The following is a 27,916-nucleotide window of genomic DNA, read 5'->3' as shown; positions in this document are numbered from 1 at the left end:
CTATCATTTACTTTCATTTCTGTTGCAAAAAGTCAGCTACAAAAGTCAACAAATCTCAAAGTCAAAATGTATAGCTTTAGGTACTACTTATCATAACACACTGTGAAGGTTTGGTATCGACAGTTCAAAAACAAGGACTATGACATTCAAGAAGCAGAGTGTTCTGGCAGGCCTACTGATGTTGATGAGACCCACCTGCGAGAACTCGTGGAAGAAGATCAGCATGCAACCACTGGAGAGCTTGCTAAGATGTTAGTGCCATGTCCATTAGTTACACTAAGTATCACGCAAACTTGATGTACATGTACAGTCGCTGGGTACCGCATGAGCTGACTCAAGCAGACAAGGACAGACGTATTCAAGCCCGCACTAATCTGCTTGAATATCAACGCAAGGAAAAAATTCTGGACCAGATTGTCACTTGTGATGAAAACACAGGCCAAAAAAGGGGTTGGTCTGTGCCCCGGTGAGCACATTGGCAGCATCGCAAAGTGCAATTTCATAAACAAAAGGATAATGCTTTGTATCTGGTGGGATTGCCGCAGTATTTTCTACAAAGAGTATCTGGAAAAAGGTAAAACACTCGAATGTAAGGTGTACAGCAAGATGCTAATCCATGCTGAATCTGCTGTCAAGGAAAAACGGCCAACTGAGTTCCGGTGCAAAAAAGTAATATTTCATCAAGATAATGCAAGACCACATGTGTGTGCATTCAACGGCTATGTATGGACTTGACTATGATCTTTTGCCACACTCACCATATAGCCATCACTCCTTTGAACTTCTACCTTTTTTCACACTGAAGCTACGTCTTGCTGGTGCTATCTTCCATTTTGCACAAGATGACTGAAATGAAGTTGATCTGTTTTTGGATTCATGGCCACTAAGTTTCTCGGCCGAAGGCTTTGAAAAACTACCAAAGCGTTGGTAGAAAATCATAGATTTGGGTGGTGATTACTACTCTCACTAAAGGTACTGCTTTCATTTTTTTTCCCCCTAACTTTACTAAGAACATTTTCTGTTGGAAAACTTTCGTTATAAGCATATATTACATTAACGAAGAAATAAAGGTTGTTATATTAAAAAAGAATAGAATAATAAATAATTATATATATTGTTTGTATAAAGTGATTAAAAAAATCTGGAAAAATTTAAAAAGCAGGTAGAGAAGGTTGGACTAAGCAGATTTTGTAATGGAATGTATGTATGGAAATGAAACATTGAAGTAGTACAAGATACTGTTAACAGCAAGTAAAAGCATTCATTTAAGGAAGCTAAGTAAATAGTTTTGTCAACTAGTTCTGCTGGTGTTATTCAAACATTATCAACTCTAATTTTATAGGTGGTGATGCTGATATACATATATATTCTCTATCATTTTTATGTACGAATAGTAACAGCTTATTAAATAAATTAAAAAAATTATATTAATTTTTTATATTTTTATATGATTGCAATATTAAAAATATATAGTTACCATTTTTAGATTTTAAATCCCGGTGGATAACTTTGACTGGAGCTTCTTCATGAAGATAATGCATTCCTTTAAAAAAAAGAAAAAGAAACTATAATTTTTACTATCAGGCAAAATTTGTCTTCTAAATGCTACAGACTTAATTCATATTTCACAATAAAAGCAAAAGGAAGGGGGATGATCAATTGGTTTCTGCTATTTCGATGCAATGAATAAAATACTAAAAAAATTCAGCAAAATTTCATAAACTATTGTTAATATGCCCCATTTTCTCCTGCACAATACCAATTCTTGCATAAAATTAAAAAAAAATTATTTTAGAACATACTTCCCAAAGAATGGGCTCATATTTTATTTCTACGAATCCATGAGTTACTTTTATCAGCCCATGAGCTCTATGAATATATTACTAGGCTTATTATAGTAAATTATTACAAATAGGGTTTCAGATTAAACTCATTAAAAAGTTTCCTTCCAGAAAACCTATTCTTTGATGTAAAATTTTCAAATAAAAAAATTACACTAGACACAAACTTGGTAATAACATTATTCAAAGTATTTTTATATATTTGTTTTAATTTGTATGTAAAAAAAATCTTTAGATCTTTAAATAGATTTTTAAAAAAATATCCCCTGCACACACACACACACACACACACAAAAAAAAAAAAAAAAAAAAAAAAACTTATATTTTTATCATACAGAATAATTTACAAATTAAAAATCTTTTCAAATACAAACTGATAATAATAATTACATCATAAAAAATATTAATTAAGGCAATAATGAAGTTAAATCCTACCAGCTGCTATTTCAGAACTCCATCGTAAAATCTGCTCAAAACTTAACATAGAATTGTTTTCTTGTTCCCCAAGAAAAGCATATAAAGAGCCATTTTCTGAATACTCTAAAAAAAAAAAAAAAAAAAAAAAAAAAAAACTTTATAGTAACATTTTTGCAGTTTAAGAAAAGCACATCTTTTACAAATAAAAATCTATCATTGTTTGTTGTATTAATAATGATATCAACCACATTCTTCTGCACACGGCAATCAATAAGGTTAACATTAATTTAATTTTTTTTTAAATATGCATAATGATGTCTTGATATCACGTTTATTTATTTAAAGTAAATCGCCTTATTTATGATGCCCCACCACTGCAAGTGTGGTTAAGACTGCTAAATGCTGGTGGTTCACCTTGTGTGCAAATCTAGGCAATTAGGCTAAGCTGCAAGGTTCATTTTCATGTTTTTGCCATGCATAACATGAATGTGAGACGGTTTCCCTTAGAAAGTCCTCCATGAAGACATCTCTTTCCTTAGGCATCACTCTAGATATCTTCACCTGTTAAATTTGTTACTGCTGGGTAGATAAAGTTTCAAACCTTTGGTTTATTTTTGTCCTCCTCTTCTGGTATTTTTATTCACAAAGTTTATACAAAGTATTGTAAAGAAGTTTCCAAATTTTTTATTAATTTTTTTGCTTTTCTAATTTTTTGCATATTTAAAAGCATGCTTATTCTGGCACATTTATTCATTATTTATATGGCCTATTAATGCACAGAAATACTAACTCATTTCTTGAAAACACTGGAAAATAAAAATGTTTTAATTATTCTTTGTTTTGAACCTGTGGATGGCAGCAATCTGTTAAGCAATTTAAAATGGAATCCTATGTTTTAAGACTTTTATTTTGGAAATTACTTTTATGCATTTAAAATTGTGAATTTTAAGCTTCCAATAATAAAATCATGTTATTATTATTATTATCTAATTTTATGATCTGCATTCTACAAATTGTTTTCATGCTAATTTTAAAATAGAGGGAGATGAATGATCTTGAAGACAGGAGTTACTCATTTTAGTTATTATTTATTGCAAATTCAGTTACTTTTTCCAGTATTAGCAGGGACATCAGCATCTTGGTTAATATGTTTCAGAAAAGAGATGAGGAGGGGGGAAAATGATGAAAAGAAAACTTTGTGTGGGCATGAATGCACTCAACTGAGCAATGTTTATGTTTACATGTGTTTTCGAAAATAAAAGTTTTCAAAAACAATCTGAGAGAGATCATTATGCAGTCAACAAAATTTTAGTTCTCTCCCTATATTCTAGGTCTTAACATCAACATTCAGCAAGCAAAAAAGGAGGTCAGTTTTCTCCATGCACTGGATGAGTTAACATCAATAGTAACATATAAAAAAAATTATTCGAGAACTATCATTGGTATGCAAGGGTTTAACAATGGATAGGACATAGATATGCTGGCTGGTAATTTTAATACAAAACATTATTTGATTCATTAAAATTGAGAGTTTACTGGTACATTACCAGATAAAATATTCACTCTAAAAACAAAGTGATATGAAAATTACACAATACTTAAAAATAGATACAGTATATGATTACAGAAGTAGTAGTAACCGTGGATGTAGATTTTACTTCCGAAACTAGGATGCCACCATATACTTGCAGAATAAGAACACTTTGGAAGACTTGGAGGTTAGTCTATATTTCAGGCTGCCCCTTGAATTATCACCAAGTTGTTGTTTCATTTATGGTAACCTGAGCAGCTGAATGTTATGAAAACCCTATTATGATGCAATTGGTTGCGTGATTGCGGTGAATTTGACTGATGGTAAAATATCTGTAAGGGCTTATTTCTGTGTTGGATGTCAGAAACTACGTTACTTATTTACTGCTGTACACCGTAAAATGGCTGTATGTGATGAGATTAATGTGAACAAACAATTAATGTGTACAATGTGATTAATGTGTGCAGTTTGGAATGAAAGGGGAAAAAAGCATCAATTGACTGGTGTGTAAATAAAGGTTTACTTAGTAGTCATTATAAGTGTCCTGTTTGTACGACGGAAATGCGTATGGTTGAATGTAAAGATTGTTCAGATGGCTCTGAATGGGTTTGTCACAAGAAAAATTCATGCAAGATATGCTACTGACAGTCCTGCACTACGGAGGATATTTTTTATTCTTATTTTTGTGAATTTAGGTGTTGACAGCAGTATCCATATTCTAGTTCAGACAATTTTGGAAAGTTTTTGGATGCTGTTACGGAATTTCGTATGCCACAGACTGAAGACACAGATATTTCTAAATATGGTAAGTTGATATTTCCTTTTTGTAGTACGTATATGCAATAACACATATTTCCTTTTTAACGTTATTTCATTGCGTGATTTAAAATGCAGTTTATTAAGCTTCGATTGGCTACAAATTTTGTTCAATTTTGGTGATGAGTAACTTTGTTTTAACATTATATGATGTCATCAGTCTCCTTATCTTTTTAAGTGAAAATAGATCAAACTGTACATGGACAAAGTCAATGGAGTGCACAGTGCTGAGTTTGTGCAATTCTCTGATTTTTTTTAAGTGAAAATAAATCGAATAATAGTTAAGTTTGTGCAATTCTTTGAATTGTTATTTTGGTTTTGTGTAGCAACCGTATTGAAATTTTGCCTTGCTGGCCAATACCAATTTTCGCCCAGGGGCTCCCTGAATGGAACACTTTGGAATATATTTTTAGCGACTTAGAGATACAGGTAAAGATAGGGGTAAATTAAGCTAAATCATCAAAGATTCAGTAATAGATGGCTAGGAGTCTAGGATGTTACAAAAAGAGTTTGAAAATCTTTTATTATTACAGTATTTTTTCACATATTTTCAGCTTTTTCAGCTAATTTTATAGTCCAAAAATCAAAAGAAGAAAATCATGCGAATGATTCAATTTCCAAGTAATGCAGTTACAGGTATTGTTTATTTTAGTTACTGTTTCCAGTACTGTGCATTCAGTTGATCAATATTTATGTTTACAAATAATGTTTTCAACAATAAGAATAATCAAAAACAATCTGAGAAAAATCATTGAATAGTCAAAAAATTTTACTTCTCTTTATGTGCTCGACGTGTTAACATCAATATTGAGCAGTCAAAAAAGTTAAGTTCTCTCCCTGCACTCCACAAGTTAACAACAACATTAACACATCAAAAAATTTTATCGAGACAGATCCTTGTGGTCTGTAAACAAGAGGTAAACATTGGCTAAGACAGTGGCTGTTCATTTTAATCTGATGTATCGTTCAATTTGTTGGAGAATGAGTGGCTTACTAGTTACATATCAGTTAATAATAATTAAATATCACTTACATTTATTAGCTTGGTAACATTCTTAATTTGTTTTGCATTAAAATTTGTAGCAAATTTACCTGTAATAATGCAGTAGTTTGGAGATATTGTGACAGCTCCAAAAAACTTGATGATATTTTTATGGCTCAGCAGACTAAGAACTTGAGCCTGAAAATGAATAATTTTTTTAGTTAATATTATCAGGAAATTACTTATTTATTAATTCATTTAGATTTAAATATGGACAGCCTCTGTATATAAACCCCTTGCCATATACAGTATATGTTTAAAATTGATTTGCACTAAATATAAACTTTGGACTTCAAATTCTTTTCTAATGAATTATTTTTCTCTTTTATTATATCTATTTTAAGCCAGACTTGTTATAAAATAAACATCATCAAAATATTCCTAGTAATAAAACAATTTATTCAAAAAGTGTTATTGTTGTTACTCGCATAAGAATTCAGACACTCAAAAATTTTGTTAAGATGTTTTGGCAAATGATATCTCCTGTCATAAATTTTTGTTTTAAATGAAACTACATCACAAGAATTATCATCTATGCTTGGAACGGGACTTATTTGTTCAGTAAAATATATTAACGTTTCAATATCTGAAATGAACATGGCAAGATGCTACAAATTAACAAGTTCTGTTGGAAATACTACTATACATTATTTTAAAGATAATCAAAGTATTCAAAATATCCAAAAAGATGAAGCAACAGACGATTTATCCTAGGATAACTCAAACAAAACCACAAAATCAGTACTCTAAAATTTATAGTGAATTGAGAAGAACGGTTTACAGTAAAAGTTAACAGTGAAACAGTCAGAATAGTTATTAAAGCTATTAAATGCTACAGTGGGGATCAGCAAGAAGGAAATTCTTTGTAACAAGATAACAAAGAAAATATATCTGCCACCAAAAAAAAATTGTGGTATGAAAAGATTTATACCATTGAAACAATACCATATTTGCTGGTAAGTCAAAATTTAAGGTACTTGCGTATTATCGCAACCAGGTTGGCACTATTTGTAAGTTTGAGTAAAAAAGTATGAACAGAAAGAAAATGTACATTTATTAATTACAGATAATTTTTAATACAGCTTTTTATATTATTTTGTTTTAAAATATACGAGGGCTATCCAGAAAGTAGATTACGTTTTGGAATAAAAAAATAAACAAAGTATAGGAAACAAATTTTATTATATACAGATGAAAGCCACACTCAAATACTACTTTTCTACATAGTCACCATACAAATTAAGGCATTTATCGTAGCGATGTATGAGCTTGGAAATTCCTTCGTCGAAAAATTCGGCTGCCTGCGCCTTCAACCACTTCGTTACCTCTTCTTGCAGCTGTGCGTCGTCATCAAAATGCTGCATAGCCAGCCACTTCTTCATTGCTGGGAATAGGTGGAAGTCGCTCGGTGCCAGGTCGGGACTGTACGGCGGATGAGGAAACAACTCCCACTTAAAAGATTCAAGAACTTTACGAGTGACATTTGCCGTGTGGGGCCGGGCGTTGTCGTGAATCAACAAGATCTTAGAACTCAACATTCCTCTGCGCTTGTTTTGAATTGCTCTTCTGAGTTTTTGGAGAGTTTGGCAATACCTTTGAGAGTTTATTGTAGTGCCTCTTTCCAGGAAGTCCACCAAAATTACACCTTTTCTGTCCCAAAAAACAGTCGCCATCATCTTCCTTGCCGACATTGTTTGCATGCATTTCTTGGGTTTTTGGGGAGAACTTGTGTGCCCCCACTGCATTGATTGCAATTTCGTTTCACAGTTCACATGTTTCACCCATGTTTCGTCACCAGTAACGATGCGATCGAGTAAAGAGTCACCATCCTTATGGTAAGCGTCCAAAAAGTTCAACGCTGCAGCCATTCGCTGATTTTTGTGGTCCTCTGTCAAGATTTTTGGAATCCATCTTGCACAAAACTTGTGGTAACCAAGCTTTTCGCTGATGATTTCGTGCAACAAACTTCGCGAAATTTGTGGAAAACTCAAAGAAAGTTCCGTTATTGTGAAATTTCGATTTTCACGGACTTTAGCATCGACTTTTTCGAGAAGTTCGGCGGTCACTATGCTGGGTCTCCCACTTCGATCTTCGTCGTGAACATTGGTTCGGCCATTTTGAAATCTTATGACCCACTGACGCACTCCACCTTCAGTGATAATGTTGTCCCCATACACTTCACGAAGCTGCCGATAGATTTCTATCGGTTTACAGTTTTTTGCAGTCAGAAACCTTATTACTGAGCGCACCTCGCGGGATTTTCAATTAACGCAGACATTTCAAACCGTCACAGTATCTGAACGGAGCACAGCACGAACCTCTCACTAGCACGGCTAGATGCAGACTGAGCTGCGCAACGCTCTGACCCCAAGATGGCCGCGCTAGCCCCGCCCCTAGTGGACACAGACGGAAACGTTATCTACTTTCTGGATGGCCCTCGTAAAATAGCAATTAAACCCTTCCGATTTCGAATTTGAGTAAGTTGCAGAATTATTTTTTCGGCGGAAATCTTTTGGCTATTGCTTTTAGCACTGATTGAAAACCGTATTCACAATTACCATGTACACATTGACTTATTTTTACTTAAAAAACACATCCCAGAATTGCACAAAAATGGCATTGCGCACACTCTTGACTTTATCCATGTACACTGCTATTTTCTCATAAATTACAAAAATTTGCACGAAAATGCAGGAAAATTGTGTGAATCTCCACATGTTCTTTTTACAAAACTACGTATAACACATAGGGTTGCCGTAAGTAGGGTTGCCAAATTTGGCAATTTATGCGAATTTTGGCCTGGTTGCGTTAATACGTAAGTACCAAATTTAATATATTACCATTCAATGTAGGAAATGTTGTGAGGTGAAAGACAAATGAAGAACTAAATTTGAAAAAGCTATGTCTTCTGTTAATCATGAAGGTGAAGGAATAATGATTTAAGGATACTTAGTTGCCTCTAGGATGAAAAATTTAGTTTTTAAAGAAAATGATGTGAACTTGGAAAGAAAGTGAAGAAAACTTAGAAAGCAAAAGCAATTCAGAGACAGAGGAATGGAAGGGAACAGAATATTATTACACAAAAACATTCTTTAAATCCATGCCAAAGTGAATGAAAAGTGTAATTTTAGTTAATAAATAGCCAATGAAATACTGAAAATCCCATTATTTTAATGTTTCTATTAAATATGAACTGTTTGTTCAAAATATCTAAACACTTATGTGAGTTCAGTTTGAACTTTTTAAATAAACTTTTTTGTAATTATTATTTTTTTAACCAAAAATATTTCTAAGAACTTTTTTCAAAAAAGCAAGTTTAAAAAAAATCAACAGTATAGTGAAGAAAAAGAAAGTCATTTCTCTAATATCTAATAATGGATATTTGCAAATAAAGTTGAAAAATACAAAATGTGCCAAAACAAATGTGAGCCACTTTATATAGCACTTCCTTCAAAATGAATCCCATTGAACATGAACAAGTGACACTACGGCATTGGCAATGAATGGATTTGCTGATGCTTGAGTGTGACTCAGTTGATTTTAAAATATGTGTTACTAAATTTTATCATTTATTAAGGATTTATCTAATTTATCAAGGATGCTAAACTACTACACATTTTGTCTATTAAAATAAAAACTTACATACTTATTTTCAAATTAAAAATTATTCAAATTTTAATAAACTTCAGTTTAAAATAAAATTATTACATTGGTTTGTTTTAATTAGTGCTAAGGGGTTAATATAAATGAAAATTTTAAGTATGTTTCATAATATCACACAACTACATTTGTTTAAAATGTTAGTTATCTTTCTGATAACCAACATCTACATCCTCCTCCCACTAGAATACCATGAAAAAGTATTGATGATGCAATGCTTCATGTAGTCAAAAATTACTAGTGCCAACCCATGATATCACCAAAAAGTACTTACGTAATAACCCAGGTATGTGAATAGCATCCCCCAGATGGCTTTCCCCTTCTCTAGAAATTTTTGAGAATGTGACTGCAGATTATGATCCCTCCTAACAAAATTTCAGCATTTTAGCACATTGATGGATTACATATTACAATGTTCCTTATCTCTGGTGAAATTTCAGATTTAACTTTCTCTCCATACACAGTGTAATGTGGCTCACTTAATGGCATCATGTACCTCTTTTTTTCCTTCTAATTTTAGGAATTTTGTGCTGAGGCTGTTTGTGATACTGAAGCTGCATACAAAATCAAGTTTATGCAATTCTCAGACATATTTTTAGTGAAAACATATAATTGTATACACGGGAAGAATAACAATTGAAAAATTAAGTGTGCATGTCTTGTATGGAAAAAGAAAAATTAAAATAATATGCAGTGAATGCATCATTAAATGTAAAGATGCATAAAGAATATTTCTGTCCAAAATCATCAACAAGCTGGTGAAAGCCCTCGAGAGTCGCCTATGAGTTCATAACTTCTCAGTGAATAATCAGAAAGTAACAAAATACTTTTATAGTAAGTAAGATATATGGAAATGCAAGTACAATTAAGCTTAAAATAGTAAATTCCCTTTTATAAAAAATATATTTAAGAAGATAATAAAAGCATTAAATAAATACTATAATAAAAGTATTAAACCACTAAGTTTTCAAGAAAGAAATCTCTAGTATCCAAAATAATCTGTTCCATTTCAGAAGTGTCAGCTAAAAGAGTTAATATGACTGAGAATGCATATGTAACATGAATGCATGTATCAGACAGTTCGGAAGAAAGCCTTACTATTCTGGAAATTCAACAGTTCAGTTTGGTTTTTGTCTTTTCAGGAAAAGCATTTTAGTTGCTTTTCAAAACAGTTCACTCTAGAGTAAAATCTTGGCCAGGGCTGGTGCTAAAGCCAGTGCAACTGGTATGGCCGTCTAAGGCAGCAGAAACTTTTTAGCATTCAGAAATGCACCAAGCAGCAAATTTAGAGATGGCAAAATTTTTAGAATTTAAGAAGGTACCAGGCAACACAATTTAGGACCTGGTTAGATTGTGCAGTGTGGCAAAATGCCTAGTGCCATCCCTCAGCTTAGCATAAAGACTTTTAAAGGTGAAAAATAAGCAATGTATTTAGGAACAATGCAGCAATAAGTTGCTTGTAAGCAGTCCCCTAAATTACACTCTGGTGAAGAACTGTTGGATGATGTGCCATGATCCAGAAGACCATTTGTATTTAATGATACTGATTTGAATGGCATTATCAATGAATATTCCTTCCTTATATGTCTGGAAGGTCAATAAAAGTTCACATAACTGCTAAAACTATCCATTTGTATTTTCGTTTTTAGCACCTCTCTATCAGTCATCTCTCATTATTAGAAAAAAAAAAAAAAAAATACACCACTTGTATCATGGCATAAATTAAATAATTCAACTTTATGGCATCTATTAATTACAGGTAAAACCTTTTCAAAAGCTCCCAAACCATTAATTTTCCCTAGATTTACGAAATTGATATTAAATTTCCACAGAATTTTGTAGTTTTTAAAATATAATTTTTATTACGTATAAAGAAACAGTTCAAATCTGTAACGAACAATATATACTCCATGGGCCCAATGCATTTTTGCCATTTTTCTGTCAATTAAGAAATTTCTCTCTTGATGAATTCTTTAGATTAACCAGAAACGAAATTTTCAATGTATTGCTTGATGACACTGACAGAATTGAACTTCCTTAATCTAAGAATCTCAAATGCACTCAATAAGTATCTGTGGAGCATTAATTAAAATGAGAAGTGTAGTACTATCATGATGGATTTTTTTAAAAAAATTATGACTTGTCATGTTCAAATGCTTTGATCAATTTATGCCTTCAGAACTGATAGTTGAGAACAATATTCATTAACATTAATAGTCTGATTAGGTGGCAACAATTCATAACAAATTGTCTTCATAATCCAGCTAAACAGACAGCATTACTTTCTTCAGACGACCTTTACATTCAAAGGTCAATGAAGGAGGTTCGTTCAACTTCTAACACTGTCATAAAGGATCCACTTCTTATTCCTAATGATGTCCTTTAAGGAAAAAGTTTCTTCATTTTTGTTTTAAAAAACCATCACAAAGTGAAATTCAACCAGCCATTTCTGTCAAAATGTGAGGTACTACACACTATAGCTGTTTACCTGTCCAAGCTTCTTGAAATGACCATGTACAATGCTTTTTGAAACTAGTTGTTGAAATGTATTATTGTGATTTTGGTACAACTCTGATATACGCCCTAATTTCACCCAATCTGGTGATATGTGTTCTGTGCTGGTTTTTGGCGCACATTGTGTGTTGTATGGCAACCCTGTTGACGTTGAAAAATCTTTTGCTGGAGCTCGTTGGTTAGCGTCTGTGTCTGAATATAATAAAAATATGATTTTTTAAAAGAAAAAAAAACATAGAGATACTTTTATAACAACAAAATATGAAAAGACAATAAAAATATAGACATACCTCTTTTTCCAAGACCAGTAGTTTCTTAACTGCAACAATTTTGTTCTGAGACTTCCAAAGTGCTCTATAGACACAGCCAAATGCTCCTCCACCACATCTTTCATAAAATTCGATATCATTAAAATTCACTTCAACAAAAGGACTAGTTATATCTGATGAAGTTTCTTCTGAGCAAGACCCAACAGTACTCCCTCCAGAATCTTCAGCCATGATCTAAAGAAATTATTTTCATTACCTCAACGTATATATAATCTAAAGTTAAAAGCATCTAAAGTTAAAAGTAAATTGGAGTCAAAGCAAGGGATTCCTCAACAATATTAATAATTGCATCCTTGTAAAGGGGTTAAACATAAAATCAAAACATTTCAAAATAAAAATGATCATAATATTACAAACTTGAAAACTAAAAATGCAAAAAGAAAAACTATATAAATAATAAAAATATGAAAATTAATCTCCCTTTATTGAAACTTTAATTCAGAACTCATCAAGGGAAAATGAATTAAAGCTTTGTAAAAGTTTATTAATATGCTTCAAAAATGTGATTCGTTACATACTTTTATGTTATATGTATATATATATATATATATAATGCTTATATATAGAAGATAAAAGTATGTAAAGCAAACTACTGATTTTAATTGGCAACAGCACCTCTTATTCTTCATTTGGAAAATTATATTTACAGTGCCCCTTGGCGAGAATTGGCGATTTTTGGCTGCACATGGACACCGAGTTTATGCAATTCTTTGACTTGTTATTTTGTCTTTGTGTAATGGCGATTGTTGAATTGCCACTACACAAAGACAAAATAACAAGTCAAAGAGTTGCACAAACTCGGTATCCATGTACACATCGACCTATTTTCACTTAAAAAAACCTCAGAGAATTGCACAAACTTGGCATTGTGCACTCCCTTGACTTTGTCCATGTACACATCGATCTATATTCACTTAAAAAGTCAACGAAGCAGCCAACAAAACATATATAATCTCAATAAACATTTTAAATCAAGCAATCAAATGACTTTAAAAAATTCATCTTAGCATTACACAAAGGGAATACCAACTTACCTTATTTAGAAATTTCCCTTTCTTCAGTCAAACAAAATTTCTTAACAGCATCCAAAAACTTTTTTAAATTATCTGAACTAGAATCTGTATATTTGCAACACCACATAAATTCACAAAAATAAGAGTAAAAAATATGCTCCATAATGCCAGTATTCTTCGATGTTCAACCATGTGCATTTCCTTCCTACAAACAGGACGCTTATGATGGCTTCTAAGTAAACCTTCATTTACACACTACTCAATTAATGCTCATTTCCCGTTTCGTTCCAAATCATACAGAAACTTCAAATTATTTTTAGCACTTTCAGCCATTCTACTGTCTAAACCACAAAATAAACAATGTACTTCCTAACCAACACACACCACAAGCCCTTACAAATCTTTTCCCATAACTCAAAATTTACTGCAATCACGCAACCGATTACGTCATAATAGGGTTTCCATAACATTCAACTACAGTACAAAGTCCGAGATTCAGACTCGTCGGGATTTCCGCAATACCGTATTTGTGGTTTTTCTGGATATTAGACAATCAGTTTAAATTTAGTAAGGTGGCGTGTAGAAATAATAAAATTAAAAATATGAAATCATGATTTATGAAATAACGAAGCATTTATGATCTAAAGGGTATCAAAATTTAGAAAAAAAGCTTAATATTTTTTTATTTATTAAACATTTCTTTCCAGTTGTTTCGTTTTTCGTGCTAATACTTTCTCTTTAATTCTATAAACAGACAGAATTTCAGTAAAATCCTAGTATACGGTACCACCTTGGTGCGATTTTAAAAATTGCCCACACCAAAATCACCTGTTTACTGCTCTTCATAAACATCGCATTCACAGCTCATAATAATGCCATCAAATCCCGTGTATACCATACACTAGGATTAAACCAAAATTTCTTGTTCAGTTACACAGTTCCATTGTTGAAATCCTGTAATTGCTGCGTCTAGAACTCCAACTAACTTGTCAATTGAAATTTTTTCCACTTTCAGTATCTGTCTTTCTTCACTACTGGTAGCAGTATTTTCTGGATCTAGAACCATGCTACAGATTTCACCATTTTTTAATTGGCTGATGATTGAGAAGCACTGTCATCACAATGAAAAACTTCTTTTATATCATCTTCATATATAACCGCTTCTCCACGTTTCTTTACAAAATCCATTAATTAGAGAATTTGCGATATCTGCAAAACCTTCAGAATCACGGCTGTGATCATAAAATTTAACTATCATCCATTATACATATTTAACTATGTATCATGGGATTGGCAACTAAAGAAAAGTTGATCCGCTAAATTTTATCTTGCTTCTATCATGCACTGAGACAATTAAGCCTGATTTGTATTAGTTATTTATTATACTAACGCCTATTCCTTGCACGTGCTTAAGACTTATCAGAGTCCTAAATAAATAAATTCCCACATATACTTAAGGTTTATTGAGGGCCCACGCTAGAAATCTTATCGCCTGATGCAGTCTCTGCATGTCTTAAATTCAAGCTACCAAGTGCCTCCTTTTGTCTTCCCTAAATTCTGCCGCTCAGTGCGGCCATACAAGCTCTGGTACTGGTGAATAAAAAACCAGTTATTCTTAATTCAAATAGCACTAAATGTAATCTTTTGGCCTATGAGTATCATTAACAAAATTTATTTTTAGCATATGGTAAGAAATGTTTCTTAAATTTTTCCTGTCAACATTTTTTAGCACATTATCTGTAATCATCGCCAAGCGTAATGTCAACATAAAAGGTTGTTATTCAATTGGTAATATTAAAAAAAAAAAAAATGCTCATGCGTCGCTATATGAGTCATTACTCAAATTGTCACGCGTTGATAAACATGCGGTGATAAAAGCAAAATACAGTCAAAAGTCGTTAATCCGGACTCGTCGGGACTTCGCCGATTCCGGATTATAGATCAGTTTAAATCGCGTAAGATGGCATGCAGAAATTCTAAAATTAAAAATATGAAACCGTAATTTATGAAATAAAGAACAATTATGATCTAAAGGGTATCAAAATTTACAAAAAAAAAGCTTAATATTTATTTGTTTACTTTATTAAACATTTCTTTCAATGTAAGTTGCTTCGTTTTATGTGATAATACTTTCTCTTTAATTCTATAAAACAGATATAATTTTTTGTTCACTTACAAAGTTCCGCTGTTCAAGTCCCGTTAATTGCTGCGCCGAGAATACCGACTAACTTGTCAATCGAAATTTTTTCGTTTTCACTAACCTCTCTGTCACATTCTTCATGTCTTTATCCATTTTTTGCAGCAATTCCACTTTTTGTTTGATGGACATCGAAACATACTTTCGTTTTGTACGATCCTTTGGGAGCTCCAGAATCAAAAATTCTATTTGACATAATCGAAAGTTCAAGTTTACTTTTATAGTGTTGCTCTTACAGTCTGCAAAAAATAATAAGCCGGATCCAATTCGAAAATTAAAAAACAACGCAATCATCAACATTAACTGAAATAGATAATTAGATAATTTTAGCTTACACCGTACATTATACATAAAACGCGCACGCGAAAACGTATTCCGCGCTTGCGCACACGCAAATTCGCAGTCGTAAGAGGTCTTATGTGCACGCGTAAACGCCTGTGCGCATGTGTCAACGCGCCGCATGCGCAGAAAGTTTTTAGCTTTGAGGTCCGGATTATAGATCATTCCGAATTATGGGTGTCCGAATTAACGATTTTTGACTGTATAATAAATAATGATTCGCCAGGTTGTCGTTAGGGGTATAAAGTACGAGTAGGTGTCAAATCAGCAATGTATTTGTGTAGAATGTTTCGGTTTGAGATGTATGCCAAGCAGATATGCAACTATGTGGCCAAATTATTAATCAAACAAATTTATGCTAAAATGGTTGATTCTTCAATAATGAGGTATTTTATTTAGTGCCGAAGCGAAATTAAGAATCTCCACATGCACAGGGGGTTAGTCAAATATACATGCATAAAGCACACACACACACTAAATAAATAAAAAATGTTGGTAATTGCTTTGAGGTCCAGATTTTAGATCATTCCTAATCTTGAACTTTGTACTGTACTCAACTTGGCGGTAAATGAAACAGCAACTTTGGAATAATACAAGGGACACCCTTCAGTCTACTCTAACCCTTCATTTTAATTTGGGTATTTAAATTTTCTGTCCTAAAATTAATAACTGTTTATAATATATCAATCTAAACTGCATCATTTCAAAATTAATCTGCATCATACTACTATATGTAATGCTACAATGCAGATACCTTTTATCTAATCATTGAATAAGATTTCATTTGAGAACCAAACCTTTTTACTCTCCCCCTCCCCACACACACACACACATGCTTTCTTCTGAATGCATAGCTTTTTGCTTTCCACTTCATTCTTGCAACTTGTTGCTGCCTGCTGGCTTCAAAAATATATTTCTGAAGTTTATTGGTACTAATTGAAAATGTTCTTTGTGAAAATGGTAGGACTGCACTATTTAATTTATGTTGGCTTAATTAAAAAAATGTGTGTCAACCATGAATAATAAAGAAATAATTAAATTCACTCATTCCTGCAAGTTTCTTTTTCTTTATGCACTTACCATGCAACAAGTTTGCCAGCTTATTATATACAAGATATATACAGGGTGATTCAGAATTCATCATCAATATTTGGTGGGAAGGTAGGGAATAGGAAAAGAATGGAGATTTCACATAGGAAAGTATGGGTGCAGACGAATGCATGGTGGTGTAGAGGACGCTATGTGTACACAACTTCCATAGGTAAGCACAGCTGTTTGACGTGTGCAGCCAGTCGACTAGGTGACTTTGCAGAAGTAACATAAACCGGTATACATGGAATGAACTTGCAGATATGCATGGAAATGTAAGGCATATTCCAGAAGGTCCGGTTGTCCATGCAGCGCCGTTGTGAGTCATGCATTCTAGTACATGGTCAGCACTTCGAGCATCTCTTGTAAGTCTTTAAAACCGATGCAAAGAAATGTTACATGTAAGATAATAAATGTTTTTTTTTTCCCTTACTACTTCCTTTTTATCTGTTCTTTTCATCATTGAACTGGGATCATTTTGCCCTACTACATGGCATATGTGTCCATGCATTCCTATGTGAAATCTCCTTCTTTTCCTATTCCCTACCTCCCCACAAAATATTGATGATGAATTCTGAATCACCCTGTATATATATATATACAAGATATAAAATATGAAAGCAAACTACTAACTTTAATTTGGAAACAATCCCTTTTATTCCTCATCTTAATCTGGCTGTCCCTTTTTGTCCTAAAAATAGTAATACAGTCAAAAGTCGTTAATTCGGACACCCATAATCCGGACCTCAAAACTAAAATCTTTCTGCGCATGCGCATAGGCGTTTACGCGTGCGCGCAAGACCTTTACGACTGCGCATATGCGTCTGCGGAAGCGCAGAATACGTTTTCGCGTGCACGTTTAATGTATAACGGACGGTATAAGCTAAAATGATCTAATTATCTATTTCAGTTAATGTTGATGATTGTGTTGTTCCTTAATCTTCGAATTGGATCCGGCTTATTATTTTTGCAGACTGTAAGAGCAATTTTATAAAAGTAAGCTTGAACTTTCGATTATGTCAAATAGAATTTCCGATGCTGGAGCTCCCAAAGGATCTACAAAATGAAAGTATGTTTCGATGTCCATCAAACAAAAAGTGGAATTGCTACAAAAAATGGATAAAGACATATCCTTTGTTTATCTAGCCATTCCGAAATCTGTTTATCAATTTCACGCTGCTCTGCGCGTGGGGGGGGGGAACGTCACAGCGCGCAATGAACTGGAAGTTGATCTGTCAGCACTATCGTTATCTTCAGGGCAGATGTTTTTATTTTATTCGGCTTATAATTCCTTACTAAATGTAGTATTTTATCTCGATGTACTCCGTCTTTGATATGATTTAAATCAAATTCCTCGTCATTATAAATATCACGAATACAAATCAAATAGTTTTCTGGTTGCAATTTTCTAATTTCGGCTATGCGTAATGTATGCTTTACGCATGCGCGCATTGAAAGAAATGTTTAATAAAGTAAACAAATAAATATTAAGCTTCTTTTTTTGTAAATTTTGATACCCTTTAAATCATAATTGCTCATTATTTTATAAATTACGGTTTCATATTTTTAATTTTATAATTTCTGCATGCCATCTTACCAGATTTAAACTGATGATCTATAATCCAGAAAAATCGATAATCCGGAATCGCCGAAGTCCCGACGAGTCCAGATTAAAGACTTTTGACTGTAGTTCATAATATAAGAATCTAAAATGCATCCTTTCCAAATTCATGCTTTCATGCTTTCTTATGTAATTCTCCCATCTTTAATAATCCAGTAATGCACACATTTCTCATCCAATCACAGATCAAGATACCTTTTGACTGTCCCATGCTTCTGACTTTGCCTCACACACTTTCCAACTTTGCCTCGATCTGCTATGTTGTGGCTTAACTGCTATCCATCATTCATCATCTAAAAAGCTTTTTTCCAAGTTGTTACAATGCCACAGTCTGCAATCCATTGCAGTTATCGCCCAATCATTCAGATATTACAGTTATATTGCATGCACACACGCACACATATACATATTTATATGAAAGATAAATATGTAACTAAATTATGCTTTAAATTGGCAATAGCCCTTTAATTCCTTTTTTAATTAGAGTACTTCTCTTCTCTAAAATAGTTTTTACATTTTCTAAAGTACATCTACATCTTTCAAAATTAGTCTGTTTATATAATCATGCTTGCAATATGATGAAATCTCTGTCAATCAGATTGAAACAATAATTTACTGTTTATCTAGTGCTTTGCTAGACCCCCATTTTTCTATTTCACTAACTGCTGTTTACATGTATTGCTTAGTCTCTGCTAGCTATTGTCCATTTATCTAAAAAATGTAACATGTATAAAATTGTGGGAAAGCATAACGTACCCATAATAATGATGTGTAATGGAAAAGAATATTTTTCCTAAGAATTAAGTTGTCAAGGACTAAAATTATGTGTTCAAATATGGCTACATCTGTCTTCAAGCATCACCTTCTAACTATGCAATAAAGCCTCTCCAAGTTATTACAACACATAGAACTATCGCCAGTCCACTGCAGTTATTCTTCTTATCATCTTATTACATATTATATAAGTGTGTGTGCGTGCATGCATGCATGTGTGTGTGTTGCTTTGTGTTAACAATGCATCTGATTCCAGCTTATTAGCTAAATCATAACACTCTCTCTGAAAAACCTTTGACCTAAGTCAACTTCAATAAGCTGTCAACATCAGCTCTGGAATAAAATATCTGTAACATCATGCTCCATAATATTGCAAATAATCTGTTAAATATTTCTTTTATTATTTTCCCTTTTGATAAATTCTTTATTGCTTTGATTTTCCCAGCAACAATAGAAAATAGTTTTAAATTTAAGTAGGCGTCTAAACTTAAACTCTTGTAGAACTTAACTTTGAGTACTCTTTTTTTTTTAACATAGCCCAAAATATTACGGCCACACACAAGAAGGAAAAAAATATATTCTTACTTTGCTCAAAAAATAGCTGGTTTAATTGAAACTTCAACTATACTTATAAACTTTATTCATGATAAAGCTTATTGAATTGGACTTTTTGCAGGAATTTATTACATCTGCTTCATAAGCTGGTAGTCTTTGTCATAAAGTTGTCTGTGCAAATCCAAAATATGGTCTCGTGTGACACAAAAATCCAGTTCTGCGTCACCACGCTGAATGTGCCAAATAGCAGTCCTCATCATTGTGGATCTTAGTCAATCTTGTCCAGGTCTTCTCCATATGGATCCAGTGTCCTGAAACTGTTTCCACACATTGAAGATGATGGAAGATGTTACATTGAGCTCTGTAGCCACTGTTTGTGATTTGGCCTACCTCCAATCTACCGACAATTCTCCGTCTCATTCCATCATGCATACACTTGTGGCTATTCATTTTAACTTTATAAAATTTACCCAACTCTTGCAAGAAACATGGCAAATATCATGAAGGAACACAAGAACACAAATTGCCAAAAACACCTCGTGTGATTTTACTCCCTAACAATCACAGCTATGTAGACATGCAAGTGTATGCATAATTCTTTGGCAGCATAATTAGTACCTTTGATTCAACACTTTTTGTAAGACATAATTTGCTGATTCTCTTAATTTTGTACAAGTGTGTACATCAGAGCAAGGTAGGTAACTGACAACTGACTTATTATTCGTTTTTAATTTTAGAAATTAAAATATATAATAAAAGCAATGAATAAGAGTGTTGTATATAAATTTACTGTTATTTATCATCTCAAAATGAGATCTCTCCTATCAGGTGCTTTGAGCAGATTGAACACATATATTCCATGATTCTGCCAAATTACCAACACAAATAACAATAACATTTAGTCTGCTCGGATATCAAACCAAAAATTAATAAAATATTATCCTAATAACAGTTATGTTTGGCACCTTTCACTTTTTTTAAACTTAACTTTGTTTAAAAACTTGATGAACCTGTCAAGCAATTCTACCAAGGTAAAATTTTCTGACATTTCAGTCATTTGTTCATGACAAACCACCATTTTATTACTTCATGAGATTTAAATAGAAAATCAAACTATACATATCCAAGATGAGCCTGTCAATCATAAAATCGTATTGTGATCAACTCTTAAAAACATACCATTCTTGCAGACTTCTATTAAATCCAAAATTGGCTAATCTTTGAAATATGGTAACAGGTAGTTTGGCGACATTTTGGAGGCAATAAAGGTTACTACCTAGGACTTTGGGAATAATGTGAGAAGTACTCAGTTTCGATTATGCATTATTTTGTGTGAGGGAAATGAGAGATCATGAGATATGTCATGTGACATTAATGGACGAATTACAGTTCTTTAATCGGAAAAGGGGGGGAAATCTGGAAAATATCTGGAAATTTTGTATTTAGCTTTATTCTGTATTGTGTAAAACAGTGTTGGTTAATTTTTGGATCACATGGCCTATCTAAAGTGAATTCGAAATGGGTATTTAGTGGGATTGAAAGGGGTAGTAATAAGTGTTTTTTTAAGGTTGTGCGAGATAGAAGTAAAGATTGCAATTAAGTTTCATTAAGTCTGGAGGACGAAGGTTTTCAACATCTTGCTGTGAACTATAAGTATGATTTTAAAGATCCTGAAACAGGCGCACATACGATTGCTTTTTATTTAGCGGAGGAAATAAGAAAAGTTTATCTTTAAAAGTTATCTTATTTATATTTTATAAAGTTTATCTTTATTTAATCAAGATTCTGAAGAAGATTAGGTAAGTTAGTACTTTTAATTATTTGAGGATATTATTTTTATGCATTGTTCTAAATGTAAGGAGTAAATAAAGTAATATGGTATTATTGGAAAATTGTTATTAGCAATGATTTAGTTTAAAGTAATTAGGATTTAGTTTAAAGTAAAGTATAATTAGGATTTAGTTTAAAGTAAGCTAATTTTTATTAATTTAACGTATGTGCTTATTTTAAGTAGTGTTTTTTAATTTAATTATATTTTAATTAAATGATAGTTATTTTGTGAATTATATGTTTGTAGGAATTTGGTATGCGTTTCAGTGGAAGTAAACATGCATGGCAATAATTTAAGTATTTGCAACTATTTTTAATGTTTGCATTATGAATTTGTTGGTGACGTTTATAATAGATAATTTAGAGGTAAAAGTTTTTGGATATTTTATTTATTTTATACGTGCAAATGTTCATCCTTGGAAAGGGTATATACTTTTTTGCGATCAGGTAATTTCGTATGTGTCCTTTTTACCGGATTTAAAGATTCACAAAATTTTCATGCATTTTCGTGAAATTTTTCTAATTTATGAGAAAAAAGCAGTGTACATGGATACAGTGAAGAGTGTGCGCAATGCCATTTTTGTGCAATTCTGGGACGTTTTTTTAAGTAAAAATACGTCGACGTGTACATGGTTTAGTTATACTATTTTAATTAAATAATAGTTATTTTGTGAATTTTATGTTTGTAGGAATTTGGTATATGTTTCAGTTGAAGTAAACGTGCATGGAAATAATTTAAATATTTGACACTAAGTATTTGTAACCATTTTTAATGTTTGCGGTATGAATTCGTTGGTGACGTTTATAATATAATAGATAATTTAGAGGTAAAAGTTTTTGGATATTTTATTTATTTTATACGTGGAAATGTTCATCCTTGGAAAGGGTATATACTTTTTCGCGATCAGGTAATTTCATATATGTGCTTTTTACCGAGTTTAAAGATTCACAAAATTTTCCTGCATTTCCGTGCAAATTTTTGTAATTTATGAGAAAATAGCAGTGTAGATGGATAAAGTTAAGAGTGTGTGCAATGCCATTTTTGTGCAATTCTGGGATTTTTTTTTAACTAAAAATAAGTCGACGTGTACATGGTTTATGTGTATGTGCGATTTTGAAAAACGATTGTACATGGTTTATGTGTATGTGCGATTTTACGATTCTGCACTTTTTCCCAATTTTGCAGTTAATATTTGTCATGATTAAGCAGTTTTGTTCCATAAAATTTCCAGCATAACTGTAATTCGGATAGCAGATTGTTGGAAAAAGTGTTCAGTAAATAAAAAGAAAAGAAACATGTCTTTACTTCGTGAAGACAAAATGGCGGTGAAAAAAAATAGAGGGTTGCTGTAGCAGAGTTGGTCGCCAAATTTTCGCCAAAAAATCGTCAAGTTACCATAATCCAAAGATTAACCCCAAAATTATTTAAATAGAATTTTGGATTAATCTTCGATAAGATTGAAATCTAAATCACTGTGTCACACAAACACAAGTCTTCACAAGTTCACTGTCAAATAGAAAAGTGACATAATCACTGATCTAACTGATGTTATTTCGGAATTATTTAGTTATAAATATGATGCCATATATTAACTTTTTGCATGTAAATTATCAGTTGGGAATGTCAAAATTATTATTTAAATGAATTACTTTTGATAATTTACATAAATTTTGCTGTTGTTATTATTATTATTTGAATGTAATTGATTTTATGTTGATTCATTTGAGCCAAGAACTAACATCTGTTATTGCTTAATCCATTTATTTTAACCAGATATTTTTGTAAATTTCCAATTTTATTTAAATCTGATATAAAATCAAAAATATAAGAAATAATTATATTAAAAATTCAAAATAATTACCTGATGGCACAAGGTTAGACTTGTGAACAAACATACAAACCAAACTTAATAACAAAAGAACACACAGGAAATGGATAGTAGTAAAATTCTAAATGAATTTGGGAGGAAAAAAAAATTCTGCATGCAAATTTTTTACTAAGGTTAGGTATAAAAGATTTGTAATTTTGAATGATACACACATTCTTTTCATATAAATGAAAATGTTTCTAGTTCTAAAAACCTCTTAGTAGCCAAAAAGTTAAAAATTACTGAATACTGTTAGTTTTGGTGGACGTTATTTCAACTACATAAGTTCCTTAAATGGATTTTCCTCAATTTTTTTCCCTTTCATTCTTCATGTGTTTCATACATAACAGATCAAAGAATACTGCAGATTAAAATAAAGCTTTGTAAATATGCACTCTTCTTTCATGCAAAAGGTAATATTAACATTATTGCATTTCTTATAATTTTTGCCATTCAATTACTAAATTCATAACGTATTCTTGTTAACTACTTAACATATCTGTCATTACTTAAATCAATCATATAAAAAAACAATGCATTTTACTTCACGAATGAAAGGGAAAAATAAAATACAGAATTTCAACACTATCTTTAATTAATTTTATTAGAATACAAATGAATCCTTTAAATTGAAATATTCAGCACGCAATTTGTGCTTTGCACTAAAATCGCAACGTTTATTTTTAAAATATTACTTTCGTTTCCTAAATAATTTCATTTTCTGAAAATCGAATATTATTTAAGAAAGAACAATCATAGCTTAAATTCTTCTGTGAAATGTGAATGGCAAGTCATTTTAAATTGCTATTTAAGTTTGGTAGGAATAGAACACCTCAAACACTTGATATGAAAAGCAATATTTAAATAGCATTTATATGATGAAATATGTGCCTTGAATGCATACATAGCAAATTACACAAATATATATGTAGCATTTAAAGTTTTATATTTAAAAAATGGGTATTAAGCCTAATGCAAACAGAAAATTAGGCTGCATTAGTTTCTCACAGAAAACTAAAGATATTTATATCATGAAAATAAAAGTATAATTTGTGCAGAACACCATGAACTTCAATTTAATATCTTACTTTGTTTTGTTGTCGATTATGAAATCATCATTTCCGCATGCGGGAAAGACACTATTCCTTCAATGATCACGTGATCCATCACGTAAGATTGATTTATAGCAGAGATACCAGATGGCAGCACAGGATCAAGCAGAAGATCTAAAAGGGAAAGTAAATATTGAATTCCATCTTTTATTTATGTGTTTTGTATTTTTAATGTATGTTATATCTTATGATATCTGATTTAGATAATAAAACTTTTCTCAGACTTATTCTCATGTCTTAACCACCCACTTATCATGATACAACACTACCAGACACCCACTCGTCTTCAGCCTCTCCATGCGCGCTGCTTTCTTGGTTTTCTTCTCTTCTTGTGACGCTGGTTACTTTCCTTTTCCTATTTCCGACGCTTCCTCGCCGCCTGTCCGGACTGCTCAACGTCTTGTGCCCTGTTGGGATACTTGGTCATAGAGCCGGCAACGTCGCGTGCTTTACAGCGACAGCCCGGCATAAGAGTATCAAAAAAAAATTCCATCTTTTCTATTACTTATTATTATAGGTTCTCAGCTCGTAGCGTTTATCGCTATACTCAAAAGTTTATCATTAATCTTTAATCAATTTCTCTGGTTGATAATTTAAGCATGAGAATGTGGTGAAGCTATTTTTCCTTTACGGTCTTCTCCCCCCCCAAAAAAAAATTCGATTTTCCCCCTCTCTGTTGAAACAATTTTTTACATGTATCTTTATTTAGAGAACAAACTAAGAATCTTACCATTTTCTGGTTTGTACCATCGGATAGAACAGAAAATAGTCCTTCAAATGGAATGTTTCAAATTTTTAATATAAATTCTGTTTTCGCGAATTTTCGAAAATCGCTCTTTTTTTTTTTTTTTTTTTTTTTTTTTTTTGACTGCTTGACGTTTATTATTTTAAAATTTCAACATCTAAAAATGTGTCGCCTAAAAAATATTAAAATTTTCAGATTACGAAATAAACGCTTTGCCTTCTTTTAAAACAAGAAATTACATCAGTGATTTTCTACATTAATATACATTTCTTATGAAGCAGAATAAGAAATATTCATTCTTCCTTCGGGCGCTTTGCTTGGATATAGGGTTCAAGATTATGATCACATTATTTTTCTTGTCTCTGTACAGATTTGTCCAAACATGATTTTATTTGTTTATTATTAATATCACCTCCCTTGGAGTAAAGAAATTAAGCTCAGTATAGAAATCTTCGGTGCAGAAAGTATCAATATCAGTATAAAGAATTATATAAATGCTCCCCGCCCTCCTTTTTAAAACTGCATTTTTTATTTAGAATTAATTTGATTTTTCAAAAACAACGAAGTTTAACGATTCATTAGTGTTTTGAATTAATCTGCAATGAAAGCTACCGTGAAATTTTAAATTTTTTTCACTTTATATACAGTGTTCCCAGGGCTTAATTTCTAGGTGCCGAAGCCCTATGGAAGACTGTGAGGAACGAAAGAAAAAATAAATAAATAAAATAGCTAAAATTTTAAAATAATTAAATTTAAATTAAGAGTAATGTAAAAAGATAAAGAGAAATCTAATAAATTATTAAATTAACTTTAAATAGTTAAGTGGGAAAAAATATCGAACCTTGTTTTATTTGGGACATTGGCTGGAATTATAATTCCATTAGATGCTAGGAATCAGCTCAGCCGATCTCCATCTGAATTTAAGCCAGCCCTGATTGTACGCATAATGTACTATTCCAAGGGATGACAGGTAACTTTTTTTTTTTTTTTTTTTTTTTTTTTGGCAGCACACCAAGGAAAAAAGATAAAACGATTAAAGTTCCACTAAGGAGAATAGTGAGAATTTTAGAAACACTATGAGGATATGAAGGGAAATGTTAACGGAAATGTGTAGCTTGAAAATAAAAAAGGATTTATTCGGCGTGTTATTGTGTCTTAAAAACGGGATGAGTTTAAGACTTTCCGATCGCGATGTCCTGTTGATATAATTATAGCCGTCAAGCAAAAATTTTCCCTAAATACGACTCAGTAACAACGTGAGAATAAATGTAAGACTTCTCTATGCAAGTGAGAATAGATGATCCTCCCGTCTGGTTATATTATCCAGATATTCTACAGGAGCTCTGCAAATGGGAAGTCACTAGCGTGGAACGTGCACGACCAGGGTATCACTTTTTGTACTTTGAGGAACACAAAATTTGCCCGCTCGTATAAATTCATTCCACATCCTGGAGAAAAAGGCCTTTGACATATGATTGGGAGGGGGGGTTCTTTCCTTAGAAGTGTTAACCTTTGTGCAAGATTCGAGTGCGAGGGATAGATACGCCTAAGTTAGAATTGATTTTTAAGGAATGTTTACTATTAAAACAAAATTTATTAGCTAAAATTGTGGCTCACTTACATTAAAGAAGTGCCGGAGCCCTTTTATTTAGGGCTCCAATGCACTCCGGCTGAAATTATAATTTATCTCGAAAACTGAGAAGTACCGGAACGGGGCCCCGGTGTGCTCCGGCGCAATTTAAGCTCTGAGAGGCCCCAAAAAATGATCGGCCACTATAATTTTCTTACTTTTTTAAGTAATAGAAGAAAAACTTTCAAATAAAATAATAAAGAATATTTTCCCTTTGAGTACATAGTTTCTTAGCTCTCTCTTTGTATTAAATAAATTTGAAAAAATTAAATGGAAAATTTTTAAAATAATGTCTTAGGCTAAAATGGGGGGAAAAAAAGGTAAAAAAAAATCTGAAAGGTTTCAGATTTTAAATTACGTCCAAAGGGGCGTTTTTTTTAACATTTTGTGTGTTACCTTTATTTATTAAATGTCATGTTCCTTCCACTTAAACCATAAAATTCAGTTCAAGAGCAATATCGCAGCACAATTTTAAAAATGAGTGTATCAGAATTTCCGATACACAGTCTAGCGCCCTGGAGATAAAGATGTTTTTTCTGTGTAACGTTGCCATTGCTCGCTTTGAAATCCTTGAGTTTGTTAATCAAAAATTCATTAAAGTTTTACAAAATATAAAATCGATAATAAAACAAATTCCAAATTTCAAATTTGGGCTTGCAGGTGACTATATTCGCAGGAGGATTACGTTATTAAAAATTTGATGGCACTAGGTACCGTTGTTTTATCACAATGCGAGAAATACATACATGCACATTTATGCCGATTCTTCATTATTTAATTTCTTTAAATATAATACAGGGCTATAATATTTGGTAGCAACAATTTGAAACGTGAAATAACGCTTGTAGTGAATCAACGCAAAATTCCAAAGCGAAAATAATAATCCTTCTGGGGGCAAATTACTCCTTTGGACTAAAAAAGATATCACAAAATTAAATGGACATTTTCATAATTTCTCATTAAAATCTTCTGCAATAAATAAAAAAAAAAAAA

The 27,916-nt window shown here is 32.1% G+C and overlaps 1 protein-coding gene across 2 annotated transcripts in view; it reads right to left on the bottom strand.

The window, feature by feature from the left end:
* Positions 1-24,838, bottom strand: part of LOC118183191 (mitogen-activated protein kinase kinase kinase 20-like) — a 123,256-nt gene extending 98,418 nt beyond the window's left edge. Inside the window, exons 1-5 of one of the 2 annotated variants that reach the window (XM_085824032.1) lie at positions 24,525-24,838; positions 12,112-12,324; positions 5,698-5,785; positions 2,277-2,381; positions 1,478-1,543 (exon numbers count right to left, since the gene is read on the bottom strand). In XM_085824032.1, the coding sequence (XP_085680158.1) occupies positions 1,478-1,543; positions 2,277-2,381; positions 5,698-5,785; positions 12,112-12,321 (469 nt within the window). In that variant the 5' untranslated portion in view covers positions 12,322-12,324; positions 24,525-24,838. Of the gene's footprint in view, positions 1-1,477; positions 1,544-2,276; positions 2,382-5,697; positions 5,786-12,111; positions 12,325-24,524 lie in introns of those variants that run through there. The other variant, XM_085824033.1, reaches the window with a different exon arrangement.
* Positions 24,839-27,916: the final 3,078 nt, after the last annotated feature.

This window comes from Stegodyphus dumicola, chromosome 9 (genome assembly GCF_044657685.1).
Source record: "Stegodyphus dumicola isolate Sdum_Otavi_A_Nest chromosome 9, ASM4465768v1".
Classification (NCBI taxonomy): domain Eukaryota; kingdom Metazoa; phylum Arthropoda; class Arachnida; order Araneae; family Eresidae; genus Stegodyphus; species Stegodyphus dumicola.
This window is presented reverse-complemented; position numbering and strand designations above follow the sequence as displayed.